Source organism: Drosophila tropicalis, unplaced genomic scaffold (assembly GCF_018151085.1).
Source record: "Drosophila tropicalis isolate 14030-0801.00 unplaced genomic scaffold, ASM1815108v1 contig_805, whole genome shotgun sequence".
In the NCBI taxonomy this organism is placed as follows: Eukaryota; Metazoa; Arthropoda; class Insecta; order Diptera; family Drosophilidae; genus Drosophila; species Drosophila tropicalis.
In genome coordinates this window covers 1,183,207-1,202,595 of record NW_027173295.1, presented here as the reverse complement: position 1 = coordinate 1,202,595, position 19,389 = coordinate 1,183,207, and the positions used below count along the sequence as shown (strand labels likewise).

Sequence of the window (19,389 nt, the reverse complement as noted above, 5' to 3'; positions counted from 1 at the left end):
ACAAATCGATTCTTCAACATATCGATTTAATGGTATTAGTTTTCAACACCGATTTATTAAAACACAGTGCTGTCAAATTCAACAACAGCCGATTTTGCGTTTGACAACTCTGTTCACTTGTCCAGAACTTTTACATAATCTTGAAAATTCGGTGTAAATATCGTTCAGATTAAACGAAAAGACAATATAATTTAAATTGTAAAACCGAGGCAATTGAACCGTGCATATTTTTTATTCCAGGAAAATCCTAGCAAGATGTCGTTCACACAAATCGCGCGTCAATGCAGCCGATTTGCAGCGGCCCTGAGCACAGCAAGACTGGCCAGCAGCTCCCTTGTCGGCCAGACACAGACTAGGATGATGCACAGGATTGTCATGCCGGCCATGATCAGCAGCCAAGTAAGTCGCCGAAAAATTAGGGAGTTGTTCAGTTTGTTTTCCCCCTAGAGGAAGAGGAAACAGGACATTGACATTGCCTTAGCTTTCTAACCTCATTGTGAGGGCTTGTCAAACTTGAGAATTAATGATAAGATTTAGCACTAAAGCAGGAGGTCTTCATGAACAATAATTGTGATTGCATCACATTGTTTTGCATAAAACAAGTTCATGCATGAACACTCAAACACACGCACAAACACGGCAAGCCGGTGTATGTACTAGTTATGTGAGCGAAAGGGACAAAAATCATTTCTTCCGTGTCTCGTTTTATCATTTTGCAGAAATTCCATGTGCGTCAATATTCTGCCAAAAGCACCATTGAAGACATCAAATTCCGTGTCTTAAAGGTTGTCTCTGCATATGACAAAGTAACAGCCGATAAGGTAAAGACCAATTTGAATCAGAATCCACTAACCGGGGCTCTCTGTTTTGTTTTGTTCTCCCCACTCTCTTTAGCAGAGCAGATGTGGCTGGCAAATGCGTAAATATTCGGCCAAACCTCCATTGTCGCTGAAGCTGATCAATGAGCGTGTCTTGCTTGTCTTAAAACTCTATGATAAGATCGATCCCAGCAAGGTAAACAGCCAAGCCATGCTATTGCCAGTTGCTCGCTCTCTCTTTCTATCTCAAAAATAATGATGAGGAAGAACAAGGCAGAGCGCCCAATGAATTTAAACTATTTGTTAATTATTTCTCCTGTATTTTGGATAGCTCAATGTGGAGTCACACTTCATCAACGATCTGGGCCTGGATTCACTGGATCATGTGGAGGTCATCATGGCAATGGAAGATGAATTTGGCTTTGAAATACCCGATTCGGATGCCGAAAAGCTGTTAAAACCTGCCGACATTATTAAGTACGTGGCTGACAAGGAGGATGTCTATGAATAAAAGAAACGTAATTGTAATGTCATAAAGCAAAGAAACATGAAAAAACAAGATTACCCTTTAATTTTAAAATAGTAAAAAAGTCAAATAAAATTTGAAACGTTAAAGGTTAACCCTGTGTCGAAAAGATGAGAAATGCAATTGGGAAATTTTTAAATCCGATATACCACAATCGATAGCGACCTTTAGCATTTTTAAAGCCAAAACTAAATTCAGCTTGTTTTATTTTTATTTTATTGTTGTGCTGTAATAGGTTGGCAGTACTTGACTTTAAATGTCTGAACTTATTGACGAAATATTGGCGGGACTTGGTAAATAATATAAAAAGAAATGCTTAACCAGTCAATGTTATATATTTATTCAACCCTAGACATTTCCCGCCAAACGATGCAACATCAAGTCACAACAATTAACGAAATTCTAGAGAAGTCTAATAAAACACTTCTCCTAGTCGAGGAGAACAACAACAATAGTTCATCATCATCGCCAGCTGCCTCTGATTTTTCTGGGCAAAGGACAGTTAATTATAAATCTGAGTATGAGCAGTTTTTAGCCAAGATACTAGTTAACTACCATCAATTGGTGCAACACAAGTCTATGCCCAATACCCAGAGCCGGGTGTCAGTTTTAGATGACTGCTTCGCAACGCAACAGAGAGTGGAATACCTGGGCAACAGTGTTCGCAAACTGAAGGCTCTATGTGACACCATCCAACAAATCAGGACTCAGGCGAAAGATCTACTGCAGTTTGACGAGGAAGAACATGATGACTCAGATAAGGAAAATGAAGACGTTGAAAACTCTTGGCCATAAAAGAAATCTCAATTTATTATAAACAACTAATTTGAATTAAAGTATTGGATACGATATCTACGAGTGCTTCCAGGTCGTTGCTGAAAGTTTCATGGAGCAAACGTACATTTTCGTGAGAGCGCAAATAGTTGAGTTGTTCCAAGCTATCGGCTATGGCCTTCAATTTCTCTGCTTCGTTGGCTGTGAAGGCGTCTGAACATTGCCTCTCTTCCTTAGGTATTAGTTTATCCAGCTGCTGGGCAAAGCCTTGGGTTTGTTTTATTTTCTCTTGGTACACCTTTTCGTCGTCGTTCCTTGCAGCAGCTTGATCACCGACGTTTTTGAGTTTCTCGTGGAACTGATGATAATCCTTGTATAGTTGCTTCGCACCTCGTTGCATATCTAGTCGCGTCGCATCAACCGATGTGGACTGATGATGCATATATTGATCCGGTTCTAAATCACAGCTTACTCCCTTGAGCATGGTGCTATTGGCTCGCTGTAGTTTTTTCGGTGGCGGCAACTTGCGCAAATTGGTAGGATATTCTTCAAAAGATTTACACAACTCCGCATAGTCGGCTAGCAAACTCAGCTCCGTGTCTTCCAGGGAGCAGGACGACAACGACATCTCTGACGGAGACAGCTCCTGCCATTGCTTTTGTAGAAAATCAAAAAACTGTTTTGGTTTTATCACCGACTTAATGACGCACAGATCCCTGAGAGTATTTTTAGCATCCTTCCCAAACTCCTCGTAAACCTTTTCGGAGAATTGGCTAAAGTTGACAGAAGAGATGTCTTTGGTGTCCATTTTAAATTAAAATGCTCAAGGTTGCATTTATCCGATACCAGCAAATACATATGTAATCGAAAGTACGAGCGATAAATTTCCCGATCGTTCGATTTAAACAGTTAATTTAATTATAAAAGAAAATATATGTATGTACATACATTTAACATTAATTTGTTTTCGTTTTGGTGGATAGAGATCAACCGTATTCCGACTGCACTGTAAGCGAAAATTCGCCCTTAGGAATGGTGTTAGCATGGTACCAAATACGAGTATCAACCAGAACGGCGTCTCCGGGCTCTACATAAAACGAAAATGACTGACACTGATGATCGCACTCAGGCGCCGGCGCGAGAAACCAGCTCTTGTTTCCCAATAGCTGAGCTTGCCACATTAGTCGTGGTATATATTCCAAATGCATAACTGCTCCTTGTTCGTATCCCATCAGAATAAAGTCTGTATGTGGCATCTCGGCATCAACGGGCAAAAAGTGGGGACGCGGGAACAACTTTCGCAACTCGGCCAGCACAGTAGGTTGACAAACACTCCAGCCCACAAACCATGGAGACCCCTCACTCTGTTCCACTCTGGCCAAGGGCATTTCGATGAGATCTTTTAAGGATTTTAAATCGGAATTGAAGTGAAGGAATTGGCAATCAGTTTCCAGAGATCCCGGCGTATTTTCGTACAGATGCTTTATAAATTTGTAGTTGAGATGTTGTTTCGCTGGCCAATGGGCGACTGCCTGTTTTACAATGATCGGCAGAGAGGAATAGGCATAGGGAGCAAACTCCTCACGCGTTAAATTTGATAGGATTAGAGGACCCTTTACACCCTTACAAAACTCACAATCACTGATGGGTCGGGTGGCCTCCCAAACTAAAGAGTTGTTGGGCAGAAAACATCGAACACCGAGCAAGAACGATATGATCTCATAAAAGACCGGCGTGGCAACCATTATAAAAAATATAATGCCCAAAAGCCAGAGAAAATTTAAGCGATTTGGATTGCGATCCATGTGGGCTTTACGAAAGGCTTCCTGAAGATCCTTAATGGAGACGAGACCAGTACGCATTGCAGCGACATGCAGTGCATCCAACTTGGCCACCAAATCATCGCCGAGACGTTCTCGGACGGCCCGCAAGCGGTTGCCCTGCGACTGGTGGCGACTTATAAACTGTAGAAAAATTTATTATTATAATTTTTGCAATATCTTTTGGCTGAGTGTTTATATATATTTACCAGAAACATCGTAGGGTCGACAACAACAAACAAAAAAAAACAGCTGGTTGATGTTTACATCGGGCGTACCTTCCACTACATCAAATATTGGGATTCGCAAAAATAGGGGCTAAATAAAAGTCGGATAAAAAATAGTGTAAGTCGGATAACAAATCTTAGTCGGACACGGTTACACTATATTTTTTGTATACGGTCACACTGTTTAAATTGTGTTATCGATGGAATTCCCAGCTCTAAAAAGCATTGGAAAAGAAAAATTTCGAGCCGAGTGAATTGTGTGAATCGAGCTAAAACCGAATATTAAATGTGTGCTCTTTGCATGAAAGTTAAGCGGGTGATAATGCAATTGCAATTGAAATAAAAATGCAATTGATAAACAATAAGTGCGACGAACGTCAAACTGTGTGCGTGCAGTGCCAAATAAAGCAGCAATAAGTGGCCACGAATGAGAGCGCAAAGAGCAGATGGTAAAGAGCGTCTTCGTCGTTGTAGTCGTTTATATGTGTGTGTGTGTGTGTTGTGGGTTTGTGTGAGTGAGAAGTAGAAAGCGGCGGTAAAAAACACAGTGATATGTACATATGTATATATGCAACACAATTAAGAATATAAATGTATATACATTTTTTTTATATATACATATATATATTCATATACATATGTTAACACACAAATTGCCAATATAATTGAAAGGATAAAGGATAAAAACAGAAAAATAAAAGACGCTTTGTCTTTTCAAATAAGAAGCAAAAAAGGAAAAAGAATAATAAAACTGCCTGCGTGTGCGTTTGCCTGTGAGCGTGTGTGTGAGTAAGTGAGTGTATGGGTCCCTGTGCGCCTGTATGCGTAAGCGAGCAAGAAAATGTATTAGTGCATATACGGACGAATGGCTACAGCAAAACGCAATTGATGAAAATTGTGATAATTACAACAACAAAATTCAACAAATCAAACGCTCCTCGTTGAATAATAATATTTAAAAAGCAACAAAAAAAAAGTAAAGAAAATTATTGACAGTGTTGCACAGTGTACCGTAACAACATACCAACTCCACCCGCTACTGCCGCATCAGAAAATCCCCTCGTCGGCCCCACAACACACTTACACATACAACCTAACGAAAAAAAAAACATCAAAAAAACAACAACAATAAAGAAATAAGCAACAACGACACAACACATTCTCGATCAGTTGAAAAAGAAAGAGATAGAGATAGCACTAAAACACTGTTCAATTGTTATTGCCAAATATACACAAAAAATTAAACACTCTTTACCGCTGACTTTTACTTACCGTTATATTGGAAGTACATTTTCTATTTTGCTAATTTTGCTTAATTTTTTTCGAGTGTGTGTGTTTTTTTTTTAAAGTTAAACATTTAACCTTGTTGTTGTTGTTTGCAACTGTGTGAAAACTGTACCATATTGTTGAGAATGTGGGGAGATTTCTTGATGGCATGCGGAGGAGAATGTACATATATGTGTGCGTCGATATATATGTACACACAAACGTGTGTGTGTAGAAGTAGTAATAGTACTTACAGTGGAAACTCTGCTTGGAAATTTGGAAAATTTGCATGGATTATCTTTTACATCTATAACTATATTTTTGTTAATAGGAATAAGATATATCAACAGTTTTAGCCAATCTAACCAGACGTTAAGCACTTGCAAGTCAATAAGAATAGGACAAAGGTCGACTTTGTGTATACCCTAGCGTACCTAAGAAGGGAAGATTTTTAATATTAGTAATCTCTTCAATTTAATATGTAAATTAATAATACGAAGTGTAAACATTTCAAATTAGGCTCCAAAAATCATTTGAACTCGACAATCAAAAGTGGAATATTCATGCATATGAAGTGGAAACTAGCTGAACGAATACAGCTTTCCCATACTATCTCGACAATTTTCACTCATTTTTTACTTAAGAAGAAGTTTGTTGAATTTGCTGGTTCTATAAATAATCTGTTAGTATATGGGACTTTCTTCTACATTTTTTAAAATATCAAATATCTCAATTTCTAACCAAACATAAATTGTTACATGGGGTGTTGCCTGTAAAAATTGGATGAGTTTCGATAAAACAGAGTATCTCAAAGTCTATACGTCAGTTTCGTTTCAATTGTACACAAAACAGCAAAAGTAGAAAACTAGTCAAAATAACATTTAAGGGGACCTGTTTTGAATGGAAATGCAAGAGAGTTTCTACTATAAGATAGATACTAAAATAACCTTTTTGGCCTTATCTCGCCCACACAGCCCATTTTCTATCGTCGTCTCTGTTACAACAATGAGACATGATGAACAACAAGTGCAATTTTTAGAAGATCTAAGTTGTTTTTGTTACTAAAAGGAGAATTCCTTCATACAAGTGTTCTTAGGAGAGTGTGCGTCCTACATACGTAAAGGATACAAGTGTATGAGAACGCAAGTGGTTTGTCTGTGACTGCCATCTGAGTAAGGGAGGCAAGAATATAGAACGTGAAAAAAGGTCAAATTCGAAATACTATAAAGTGACCCAAAGAGAGAGAGAGAGAGAGAGAGACAGACAAATCGGAATTTTGAGTGAAAGATGAGTCGCATGCAAAAACAGCATAGCGAAATTATGGCCAGCAGTAATAAGAGCCGAAAGAGGGGTGCTCCCCCACCACCTTTGCCACCACCAGAATCCCCGCCACCTCCACCGCCGCCACCAGACGATGAGAATTTGATTGAAATGATGGAGGATGAGCAAATGAATAGTCATTTTAATGGCTCAATGAAGTCGTCGCTAACCAATGGCTCTAGGAAAAGGAAACACTCTACCATGGATGGTCATGCCACAAGCTCCTCGACGTGCTCCTCCCATTTGAGTGATCCCCGAATTACGAACAATACAAGGACCTATAATCATAATAATCACCATAATATTCATTCTATTAACAACAACAATAACAATAATGTGACAAACAATGGTCAATATGGAAATATGAACAACAACAATAAGAAATCATCAGCAAACACAAATTATACATACCGCGATACCATATCACCGCCATCACCTCCCTCACCGTCACCACAATCGCCGCCACCCACAAGCAATGTGCCCGAAGTGGTTTACATTTCAGATGTTGAAAGCGATGATCGCGAAGATGGCGACTACTATGAAGAGCATGAGGAGACCGAAGAGGAAGAGGAGGAGGAGGAAGTGCATGATCTCGACGATAGTGATTTGCAAATCTATGATAGCACCTCGCCAAGAGCATCAGCTGCTGTTGCTGCTGCAGCATCTGCAGTGTCTGGCGGCAGCGGCGGTGGTAGCAACAAGACCAAAATAGCCCAAGCAGCAGCAGCCGCAGCAGCAGCGGCAGCAGCAGCAGCCGCCCCATCAACAACACCCACCTCATATGCCATGCCCACAAGTAATACAACGCCTCTTGATTTATACAATGAATCGCATCAAAGAGATTTGGAGAACGTCACCGATTTGCGTTCATATGGTGAGTAGTAATGCAAAAAAAACAAAATTTAAATACATTTAAATATCTTTTGTTTACCTAAAGAGCCTAGATGGGTATATTAGCTTTCTTCACAACTTTGCCAAATCGATAGCTATAGAACTTAACTAAACTGTAATAATCACAAATTCCATAATCTTCTATCTATATAGAACCAGATAATAATAGTTTAGAAATCTTTTACAATTTACGCTTAACTTAATTCCGTTTTATTGATTAAGAGGTTACAATGCGTTAGACTTTTCAGATAAGCAGCAATTGCCACTGCTGCCAACCCATCGATAAAAAAAAAAAAACTTTGTGTGTATTTTGGGTAGATCGGAATAACTTTTGACTCCCCTTTGTGTTATCCTTGTCTCTGACAGCAAAAAGTGGAGCACATACTTTTAACCTTGACACGTTTACCTAGAAAAGGCGGGCTACCGACTGTTGCAATGGCTTTTCACTTGGCCTGTCTGCCTGCCTGGTTTGCTATTAGTATTCTTTACTCAGCTCTCTGTTTCAGTTTGTTCACTACTCCACAGTTTGCCTATTCACCTAACTACAACAAGAGCCAAGTCAAGCCAGGCCAGACAATTGGAAATGCACACACACACACGAACAAACACAACTCTTATATACACCACTATTCGACACTTTGTATTCAGTGTACACAGTGGTACAAACATTTTTGAGAAATGTGTATTTTCTATTATTTTTCTGTTTTTTTAAAGTTTGCAATAGCAAAAATATTTCATAAAAAAAAGTCCACCAAGTAGTTGAAAAAAGTAGTCAGACTCTAGTGAAATATCATCATTTCGTTTAGATCGTTATCTCCCCCTTAGTAAACGTGGGATTTAGACAACTACTCAGCATTTTACGCAAGTTCTGATAATATAAGACCGTTTTTGAAAGCTCTTTCTGGTTAAAATAGTAAGAAATTTGCTAATTTTCGGATCACAAATGATTTTTATGTCCAAAGAAAATGGTAGCTATGAAGAGTTCTAGAAAAGTTTTATATGACCCCTTTTGTTGTTAAATTTTCATTCCTTTTAGAGTCATTCAATTAAATTAGATCTCGACCGTACGGAAGTCATTTTCCCCATGAGACCTGGAACGGGACTTATAAAGGTTATTTCTGTTAAACCAATCCCAATGCAGGGTGGTTATATATTTAGTTTTATAAATCAAGAAAACTAATAATAATTTATACTAAAAAAGAGATAAAAGTATAAATCTTTATAATCAGTTTGCATCATCGAAATAATTAATGAATTACTATTTTTCTGAAAATTTTGTCATCTCCCTAGTTCTAGGGTTATGGAAACAACAAGAAATATGAAAGCAAAATAGAATCAAACTTGAAAAATTTAGTACAAGTACATTTGATTTTGCAATGAAACTAAAAAAACAATTGACACGTGAAAGTCTTTATATCTTTCACCGTTTTTGAACAATTTTGTAATGCCAAAGTCAAGATTTTGAACCCACTGTGCTTATGACGTCGAGAAAAGAGTCATATTGTTGATATGTATCTTCTCTATGTATTGTGTTTGTGTGTGTTGCTTTGTGTGTGTGTGTGTGTATGAATCAAACATGCTTGTTTGCATAATCGTGCTGCAGCAGCACTTTTTCACGTTCACCCAACATACAAACGTAGGCAATTTAGTGACTTGAACTTGACAATGCAACTGGACGAAGACCAAGCCTAGCTAACATACACACACACTTCAATTATGTATATATGTATAACAAGTTAGCCTTTAAGCTATGAAATCGTTTTTACATACATATGTATGTATTTTATTTTTATCATCTGTTTTTATGAATACATTTGCAGTATCTGTTCATGCATTTTGAGCTGAGTTTCTTATCAGTTGAAAATACAGTTTATCTCTTCCTCTCTCTCTCACTTCCTTCTCTCTCCTTTCATTGAATGTTAGTGCATAATAAAAAGGAATATTTAAGAGCATATTTGAAACTCGTTGAAAAGAATAAACATACAAAATGTATATATATATTTTTTCTTTCTGCGCGTTCATTAAACCTTCTAGTCTAGTCAGGCAAAAAAAATTAAAAATACACTTTTTACTTGCTGCTCAGAGTTTAAAGAACCGGCTAAAAGGCATCACATGCCAAGGCTATTATACACCCTCATGTGCATCCGGTCATAGCTAGAAGTCCAGCTACCTCTTAATTGCATATTCCGAGTCACTTGTGAGTCATTCGGGATCTTGTTGGGATCTCCTATCTCCCCCTTCTAACAGCTGTAATGATATCGGAACATTGTATGTCATTTGATTGTTTTTGATGGACATACCGATTGCATTATAAAAAAATAAACATTTATTTTTGTTTATTTGTTCATGAGTCTCGTGTTTGGTTAAAAATAATTTTAGTTGTACAACTGACATTGAATTTTATTTATTTTTATAACAAAAATACAGAAAGTGAAGCATTTATGTGTGCGTGTTGGCGGGTGGAGGGTGGGGGGTGGGGGGATGAGGAGGAGGAGGAAGAGGAGTGATAAAAAACAACAAAAAATCTTGAGTAATGTTTATGCAGTAGAGTATCCATTAAATTTATTTAACTCAATTTTCATTTCCAGATTTATTTACCACAAAATCACTAACCATAGAACACATAGATGGGACAAACTCATGTTTTTTTGATTGCAAACGCTAGCCTAGTCATGGAACCCCAGAGAACTTCGGGAAAACCCGAACGCTCGTACTCTCAATGAGAGCGTAAAATGGGGAGAGGGCCAAGCAGCTACGAAAATAATTTAGTGTAGCACAGACTACAGAACGACGAGGGCAGGCCTATGTCGCTTGTGATTTCGTTCTGTCAATGTATGTGTACACTCGTCGGTACATGCTCAGGCTTCGTAGTGTGTGTGTGACGTGAAGTTGTACAACATCGCATTTCAATAGCTCGCTCGACCAAAATTTTTAATTTTCGACAAAACAGCGACAATGCGAATAGGATATGCCCCTGTCGAAAGAATATCAAGAAATATTGGCCTCAGCTTCGTATGTATCCCGGTGGCTGTGCCGATAAAGTGCTCGCTTGGCGATCGGAATGTCCCTGGTTCGAATCCCAACTCGTACTCGTTAAAAAGGTTTATCTTTGCCTATTTTTTTATTTATGGTTAGTGACAAAATGTTTGACAAACAATCAAGATATCAATATGTATACATAGTTAATTCCATTTCAAGATATAACAAATTTATAAATCAATCTCTGATTCGATTTTCAAGATTTCCTTTGAACACTATAAATTCAAGAATTAGAATCATGAACCACTAAAAACCAATTTGTAAGTAAGATCTGTTTTATGGCTTCTACATACATATGTACACACCTATGGGCGGGGTAGGCGGGGGGATAAAAACTCGCCAAATTGTTATTATGATCTTGGTTCAATGTACTGTAAATGAAAAACAACAACAACAAACACAAATACAAAAAAAAAAAAACTGCTTTTGCTTCGACACGCGTAATATTCTGTGCTTTTATTCTATATAATTTGCTTAAATATGTATGTATATACAAAAATATATAAGTATATAATGTATTTATTATGTATATTATGAATTGAGCTGAACAGGTTTAATTTTTAAAAATTCCATCAACCTTTGCTTAATATTTTTCTTTCAGAAATAATGTGAACACATTTTTTGGCCCAAATAATACCCAAAAACTCGAACTACTCCCCCAAACCCCTCAACTTTTCCCATTTCTTAGATCAAGGACAAAAGTTAAACCAAAGGCATTCAACTCAAACTTCTCCCACTGCCTTCTCTTTCTCTGTGTGTGATGGCCTGTTCATTTCTCAGCAAAAATTGTGAAGGGAAAAACATGATACAAATTAGTCTCTTTGGGGAAACATATTTTTTTCTGTGAATTTTTTAAATTTTGTCCGGAATTTGTTGAAAACATTTTCCATTCTGCATCAATACATACATACATATGTAGAGAGTTTATATGAGTATATGCGTTCTGCTGTTATCGGCATAGCTTACACGTGCAACAAAATACATATAGTTCCTCTATGTACATACATATATGTATCACCACATGCTTTAAAACACATTGTGTGTGGTTGTATTTCATTATCACCAACCAATGTTATCTGGAGACACTTTTGGTTTAAGTCGTCGACTAGTTTTATCATATAGTATGTACTTTTATTGGGGAGCCAACTATCAATTAAACTCAGTGTAATTGCTCTTACATACCTTTCTACAAATAAGATGATTTCTTTTACGATTAAGAATGAGTAGTAGTAGCTAGTAGTAATTGCAGTATTTTATTTTGTTTTGGAATTACATTCAATTATATATATATGTCTAATAATATCGGCTTTTGTGTTTTTATAGTTAAACTATATAGCGATGAGGCTGTGAGTCTGAACGATTTCAAAATAATACGTGTACTTGGCACTGGCGGTAAGTACTTTCGTCTCTTCCCCGCATTTCTATGGTTCAGTTTTTATATCTAATTATTTCATCTTTGATAGCTTATGGTCGTGTATTTCTGGTGCGCAAATTGACACGACACGATAGTGGAAAACTCTATGCCATGAAGGTTCTCAATAAAATTACAGTGGTCGCTAAATTCAAAACCGCTGAGCACACTAAAACTGAGCGTGTGGTAAGTACAATACAATACTCTATCTAAACCAAACTTGAAATAGAAGAAGCCCCAAAGTGAAAATGCAACTTAATAATAACTTACCTAAAGCAAAATTAGATAATCATTTTGATAGTTTGTAGTATTAGCGGATAGAACAAATTAATTGCATTCATTTGGGCGACTTTGATATAGAAACAGAACTACACAAAGTAAAATTTTTGAGGGAAGTGTATTCTACCATCTTCACTGGCTGCAATTGTTAAGAACGTGCTCCAATCTCGATGTTTTTTATTTCCCTTTCTTTGTCTTGGCTTTACCGTTGCACGTTTCTTTTCCGCTTGTTGTTTTTGTTCTTTTCACTCTCTCTCCCTCTCTGTATTTTTTTTTTGCGACAATAAAGCGCAGCTAATTGAAATCAAACTTGGAACCAGAATCAACACAAAACAAATAACCAACAACAACGAAAAATTTCTGTGGGGGCGAATGGGGCTGTTGAGGAAGGGGTAGAGGAATTACCTTCCCAAGTTACACTGGAAGGTACAGTTACCAATGAAGGCGAAGCAAATGTAACAAGTCCAAGCTTGAGTAACGTCCATATGTTACCTCTTTTTAAGTGGGATTATATGTATCACATCTTTAGGATGTTATCAAGAATGATTTATTAAAAGTGTTTTATTACGTTTTTAAAACATTTTTACAATTGTTAATTTTATCAGAGATTGGATTACAGTTGACTCAATTATTTGATGCCTGCATGAACAGACTAACTAAACTGTGATGAATATTTGTAATATTATACTTTGAATATAGTTAAACTTCAGTGTCACCAATATATCCACTGATCTGTGTGGGGATAACAAGAGCAGGGTATCAAAAATACTTGTTGTTATTCTTTTGACCCACATTATGGACTTGTTCTTCTTGTATGTTGCACCGGCAAAAACCTAACGGAGCTAAGGAAAAAGAGAGAGAATCAAAACAGAAACAAGAGACACATGTACATACATACATACATACATACATATGTATAATACAAATTATCTCTCTTTCACTCTCTCTCTCTTTTCGATCAATAGTTTTTAGTTTATGGGCAACCGGTTTACTATACCGACGCCGCCGCAACGACGACATTGAGAATCGCCCCTCCATATAGTCTAATCAATGAGGGAAAACTAGTAAAGACAGAGAGAATACAAATATTCAGTGAATTAAGTAACTGCAAACCCAAGTGCATATAGATAAATATGTATGGAGAGAAAGAGAGAGAGTGAGCGAGAGTTTTGAAAAAACAAGTGTATGGGGGAGGAAGAGGAAGTGAGAGATCATGAGCGTTGAATTGTCTGTCTTTGTATGGATGTACATACATATCTCTCTGTCTGTCTTTTGTCCCACCATTTGTCACAGGGATTAACTAAAAGTTTACCAGGTGGTGAGGGGGTTAGGGAACATCGTGTATTTATAGAGATACATACAACGTGTAGTATGCCCCACACCTTCCCTCCACCCACAACACACACACAGTCACCCACACACTCACAGATAGACGAACAGACAGACAGTTTCGTATGCGTACTTTAAGGCCTTTCCAAGGTACTCTCTCTCTCTCTCCCTTGTTTCCTCCCTTTCCACCGCCCCCTTTATATTTGTGTGCCACTAACCTAGATACATGTGCCACCGGCGTCACTGGTCGGCCTATCTCTCAACGATTTTGCGCCTTTTTTCAATTACTTTTACTTCTCAGCCGAAAAGTAAAGCAACAACAGAGTAGAAAGGAAATTAATATGCAAAATGTGAAAGTTTTAATACCCTATAAGCTTTATTTGGTTGGGTTAAACGGGCCATTGCTGCCACCAAATGTGCTCTTGCTTACTGGGTAACTGCAAGTCGGTCTCGCTCCTCCTTCGACACCCCATTTAATGGGTTTTGGGTTTTGGTTATGTTTAGTTTAAAATATAAGAGATTCTCGCGTGCAACTTTTTAATTTTCAAAGCTGTTGCATTTTGGCCATGGTACAGTCAGACACTACGTGTTATATTTGCTGGCAAAACCCATAAAACAACGACAATAACAACAAAAAAACCCCCCGCTAAAAACAGCCTTAGCAACAACAACAAGACAAGAAAAAATTAAACAACAATAACAACAAAATGCGAAATAGCAAAAAAAAAACAGAGAAATAAATAAACCAAAAAAAATCAAATATAAGTTATAAGAAGCAAACAGAAAACTGGAGAGTCATAATAGCCATCGTCGTAGTCCGAAAGCTATTCCTAATCAGAGTATTAAATGAGGAGGTACTACGCGGAACGGATCTCAAAACTCTTTAATCAATAGCAAACTTTTTCATTGCTCTGCTGTAGACAAATTTCAATTCATTAGCTTCTATTTTTATGGCAACAAACCTTAAATTGAATATGAAATTAAAACATGACCTCATGTTGCCCGGCTTTTAAATATATACATATATGTACATACATACATATAAACATACATATGTGTATGCATTGTAATGCCCATTAATACAGAACTTCTTAAAATATGAAGCTTATGTAAACACTATTAAAGTATACATACGTTCCCACTGTGCGATCACTATGACTAAAAGTTTAAGTAGTCATTAGCTCCCATTTTATTATAAAACAGTCTCTGGTGACTTAAACAACAATTAATATTCAAATGTATTGTAAATTACGAAATATACATAAATATGTTAAAATTCTGGACCCAGTCCCGGCCCCTAGCTAGTGTGAATCTATTCCTGCTGGGACGAATAGTATGGCGGGGGATTTGGGGGATTCTCCTTTGTAGACTTAATGAGAGAATTTTAAGAGATATCAGGAGGAGGAGAACTAGGATAAAAGCGGCATTTATCCTCCTCGAAGCCATGGACTTTACCGAATCCTACATAATATGGTCATAGGTTAACAGGCGAAAACCTGAAAGCACTTGGAAGTTACATAAGTAGAAAGGGATAGTTAAAATGGAAAAGCAGAATGAAAGAGAGAAATAATCCAAAATTACACCATGCTTGTATCCAACATGACATTACTTTCAAATCTTTTGTTTTAGGTCCTCGAGGCAGTACAACGTAGTCCGTTCCTTGTGGGACTTCATTATGCTTTTCAGTCTGCATCCAAATTGTACCTTGTATTGGGTAAGCATTTTTTGGCATTGACCAACCTTTTAGGTTGTCTCTTGTTAATTCGCACGTTTATTTCACAGACTTTGCCAGGGGAGGTGAGCTTTTTTACGCATCTCTACTACTATGGCGATCATTTTGAGGAGCCCCGGGTCCGTGTTTATATTGCCGAAGTGGTGCTGGCTCTGGAGCAATTGCATCAGTTGGGCATTATATATCGAGATATCAAAGTGGAGAATATTCTGCTCGATGGCGATGGACATATTGTTTTGTCCGATTTCGGTTTATCTAAAATTCTAACCGCCGAAGATGACTATAGAGCGCATAGTTTCTGCGGCACTCTGGAGTATATGGCACCGGAAATTATACGGACAGGGCCACCGGGACATGACAGTGCGGTCGATTGGTGGTCCGTGGGAATTCTTACCTATGAGCTACTCACTGGAGCCTCACCATTTGTTTCCGATAACCAGAGTCAACAATCAGAGATCTCGAGGCGGATACAGAAGGAACAACCGTTAATACCAGACGATTTTAGTAAGGAGGCGCGAGACTTTGTGCTCAGGATGCTGGAGAAGAATCCGAAACGTCGTCTAGGCGGCAACCATCGAGATGCCAGCGAAATCAAGGAGCATGCCTTCTTCCATGGCATCAATTGGCAAGAGTTAAAGGCCAAACGCCGCAAGGCGCCCTATAAACTGAACCTCACATCCGAGGATGATGTGCAACATTTCAGCAATGAGTTTACCGATCAGTTGCCAGAAGATCCCGATTGTGAGGCGCCGCCAAGTAAGATACGTTTATTCCGTGGCTACACATATGTGGCGCCACAGCATTTGGAGCAAATGCGAAGGGATAATAACTGTTGTATAGAGTATTGCAATCCAGAATTGCAGGTAAGTTGTTGTTACCGCAATAACAAATCTGTCGGCTAACTGACAATTGATTTCTCTCTGTCCTACTCTAGAATATACCAAATCGACCGGATGATTTGGAGCTTGGTACTCGTACCGTGAGTGGGGCATATGGCACTTGCCATTTTGTGGTGGACAGCACCACAGAAATGGTCTTCATGGCTAAGGTCATTCAACTATCGAAATTTCGCGCCTCCGAGGTAGATGCGTTGACATCATGTGCCCTGGATAGGCACGGCCATCCGAATATCGTTAATTATCATGAAACATTTCGCGATAAATGCGATGTCTGGATAATAACAGAGTATTTGTGTGGCGAGGAGCTAACACACCTAATACATAGACAAAGACTCGATGAGGCAACATGTCAGGATATCTTTCGGCAATTGGTGATGGGTGTGCATCATATGCACTCGAAGCATTTCATTCACGGTGACCTTAAGCCCGAGAATGTGGTATTTGAGAGTCGGGATGACTTGAATGTGAAGCTTGTAGATTTTGGCAATGCCTGGTAAGTGATTGGTTAACAGATTGTCGCTCTTTCTCTAAACTAATCTCTCTCTAATCTTCTTGCAGCTATAACAGTAAATTTGAATCCTGGCTGGATAAGCCACGCTACACATTGGACTATGCGCCGCCTGAGTTACTTAGCGATCGAAATGTAGTTAACTATTCACCTGCTGTGGATATTTATGGTTTGGGAGCGACGCTTTACACCATGTTTGTCGGTCATCCACCGTATCGGCAGCATTTGGACGATGTGGAGCATAATGCCACAGTGCATCACAAGCTCAGGCGGCGCATGGAGAAGGAATCGTTTAATCAGAACTCTGAGCGATGGCTAAATGCCAGTCCCTCGTTCCAAAAGCTGGTCACCAAGTGCATGCACCGTGATCCAGCGAAACGACCCACAATATCTGATATTCTCGATAGTGAATGGTTGCAAGCAAACTTTAATAACACAAGTGACTATGCGGCGTCAGAAACACTCTTTGATGCCACAATTTCGGCAATGTCACCACCTCCACAACCACAACCACCAGCATCACCACCTCCACTACCCCCCAGCATCACCTGCCCCTCAACAGCAGCAACTGCAACTGCAGCCACCGCAGCAGCAACTGCAGCCACCGCAGCAGCAACTGCAGCCGCCGCAGCAGCAACTGCAGCCACCGGAGCAGCAACTGCAGCCACCACAGCAGCAACAGCAGGAAGTTGTCGATTTGAGTGATGAAACATTGGAACTGCAGCAACAAGCAGCAACAGTTGTCAAAACAAAGCCACAGAAACAGCATAAACAGAAAAAACACAAGAAACAGCAACAGAAACTCAAACAAAAGCAACTAAAACTGCAACAAGAGCAGGAGCAGCAGCGTTTGCAGCAGGAGCAACAACTGCGGCAAGAGATAAGACTGCAGCAGGAATTCATACTGCAACAGCAGGAGCAACTGGAGCAGGAGCGACAAAAACTGCAGGAGCAGAAACTGAAGCAAGAGCAGCATGAACAATTACTGCTGGAGCAAGAGCAGCAATTGCAGCAACAAATTTTGCGGCAGCAACAGCAGCAGCAAGCAGCCGAAAAGGAGCAGGCAGCAGCACAATTGTTAGACTCATGTGCTGAAGATGAGGGAATCACTATGTTGTCTGATAGGAAAGAAGAGCCGTCGGAGGAAGAGCAGATACAAGTACAAGAGCAGGAGCAGCAAACAGAAGATGAAGAGGGACAGGATGAGACGCAGGAAGAAGGAGAAGAGGAAGAGATGGTGACCGATGATGAGGATTATGAAGTACATGAACATTATCTTGGCGACATAGATACTTTGCCCGACTTGCTTGGTTTTGATGAGGACTTGCCTCCTTTGACTCTGCCGGCCGACTATTATGTGTTACAACCCAATGAGCAAGCAGGCCAAGATGAACAGATACCAGAGACCGAGCCAGAAACCATCCCAGAGCCAGCGTACCTGCCAGTGCTAAAACCAGAGCCAGCTCCAGTGCTAAAACCAGAGCCAGCTCCAGTGCTAAAACCAGAGCCAGCTCCAGTGCCAGCCTACGTGCCAGCGGTAGCGCCAGTGCGAGAGAAACGTGAAAGAAAGCCAGTGGTGAAACCAGATCCCGACCGTGCACCTATCTACTTCGAACGCCGCAAGACCCGCCTCCAATGTCGCCTTGAGAATCAGTTGAATGACAGCAAAGCTGGCATGTATCTGCTTATGAAACAAGTGCCGCCGCCAGAGGACGATACCCCCATCTACATGCCACTGCGCATGCCTCGCAAAACTCGGGTCGTTATTAAGAAGCCCAAGCGGACGGGCGATGAAGATTTGTTTGGTTTTCCCAAATCTCCTTCTTTGCTGCGAAAAACTCGTGCCAGTTGGCGACTCTACAACGCAAGGATCAAGGGTGTGCAGCATGTTCTTAAGCACCGGTTCCAGGTGGTGCGTCGTGTGTATGGTTCCAAGCCCATAATTAAGACGGAGAAACTGGATGATGCCAATATCAAACCATTGATCTATCCGCGACCCAAGCCGCGCGTGAAGAGGGACAAAAAGCCTAAGGAGCCTCAACTGCCTACACGAGTTCAGCCAGCACGCGCACGGGCCATGCGCCAATGTTACGTATTTGAATAGCATAAGAAGGAGCCGCTGCAGCGGATGTCGCCGCTGCAGCAGCGTCAAAAATCACAGCGACAACAAAAACAACAACCACCAAACATACAAACAATTAAACAAGAAAAACCCACAAAGCAACCGAAAATCAAACAAGAAAAACCATCAAAACCAGCAAAACCAATAAAACCAGCAAAACAAAAAAAAAACCAGCAAAGCCGAAAATACCAAAACGAATTAATCAGCAAAAGATAAAACTAGAGAAACAGGAACAACAAACACAATCACAACCACATCAGCAAGAACAACAACAGCAGCTACAGCCTCCGCGAGCGGTGGCAGCGGCAGCCACAGCAGTAGCAGCTCCTCCCACACAACGACCACCATATCCGCCACAGCATGTGGTTAAGATTGAATTACAGCCAGGACTACGTGGTGAACAACTGCATGCGGTGCTGGCGACGGCC

At 39.6% G+C, this 19,389-nt stretch overlaps 5 protein-coding genes across 9 annotated transcripts; 3 read left to right on the top strand and 2 right to left on the bottom strand.

Annotated features, from left to right (window-relative positions):
• Positions 1-55: 55 nt before the first annotated feature.
• ND-ACP (NADH dehydrogenase (ubiquinone) acyl carrier protein) lies at positions 56-1,439 on the top strand. 5 transcript variants are annotated; one of them, XM_068293944.1, is made up of 5 exons: positions 56-153; positions 241-399; positions 720-806; positions 898-1,014; positions 1,150-1,439. In XM_068293944.1, exons 2-5 carry the CDS (start codon positions 256-258, stop codon positions 1,327-1,329), a joined length of 528 nt encoding a protein of 175 aa, XP_068150045.1. In that variant the 5' UTR covers positions 56-153; positions 241-255; the 3' UTR covers positions 1,330-1,439. The 5 variants fall into 5 exon arrangements, with proteins under 5 accessions (XP_068150045.1, XP_068150043.1, XP_068150047.1 ...); XM_068293942.1 differs by having other exon boundaries at positions 895-1,014; XM_068293946.1 differs by lacking the exon at positions 720-806.
• Positions 1,440-1,525: 86 nt separating this feature from the next.
• On the top strand, positions 1,526-2,199 carry msd1 (mitotic spindle density 1). The gene is made up of 2 exons (XM_068293948.1): positions 1,526-1,637; positions 1,697-2,199. The coding sequence occupies exons 1-2, from the start codon at positions 1,601-1,603 to the stop codon at positions 2,137-2,139; spliced, it is 480 nt and encodes a 159-aa protein (XP_068150049.1). The 5' UTR covers positions 1,526-1,600; the 3' UTR covers positions 2,140-2,199.
• On the bottom strand, positions 2,128-2,975 carry msd5 (mitotic spindle density 5). The gene has a single exon (XM_068293941.1). The coding sequence runs from the start codon at positions 2,924-2,926 to the stop codon at positions 2,156-2,158; it is 771 nt and encodes a 256-aa protein (XP_068150042.1). The 5' UTR covers positions 2,927-2,975; the 3' UTR covers positions 2,128-2,155.
• Positions 2,976-3,013: 38 nt separating this feature from the next.
• On the bottom strand, positions 3,014-4,252 carry LOC137580023 (uncharacterized). Its single transcript, XM_068293940.1, has 2 exons — positions 4,148-4,252; positions 3,014-4,082 (listed from the first exon to the last, which is right to left on the bottom strand). Exons 1-2 carry the CDS (start codon positions 4,154-4,156, stop codon positions 3,105-3,107), a joined length of 987 nt encoding a protein of 328 aa, XP_068150041.1. The 5' UTR covers positions 4,157-4,252; the 3' UTR covers positions 3,014-3,104.
• Positions 4,253-4,375: 123 nt separating this feature from the next.
• JIL-1 (JIL-1 kinase) lies at positions 4,376-19,155 on the top strand. Its single transcript, XM_068293949.1, is given in 10 exon segments — positions 4,376-4,614; positions 6,406-7,625; positions 12,005-12,073; positions 12,145-12,278; positions 15,330-15,414; positions 15,483-15,505; positions 15,507-16,295; positions 16,367-16,824; positions 16,890-17,472; positions 17,474-19,155. Coding segments are annotated over 9 exon segments (4,518 nt in total). The 5' UTR covers positions 4,376-4,614; positions 6,406-6,718; the 3' UTR covers positions 18,944-19,155.
• Positions 19,156-19,389: the final 234 nt, after the last annotated feature.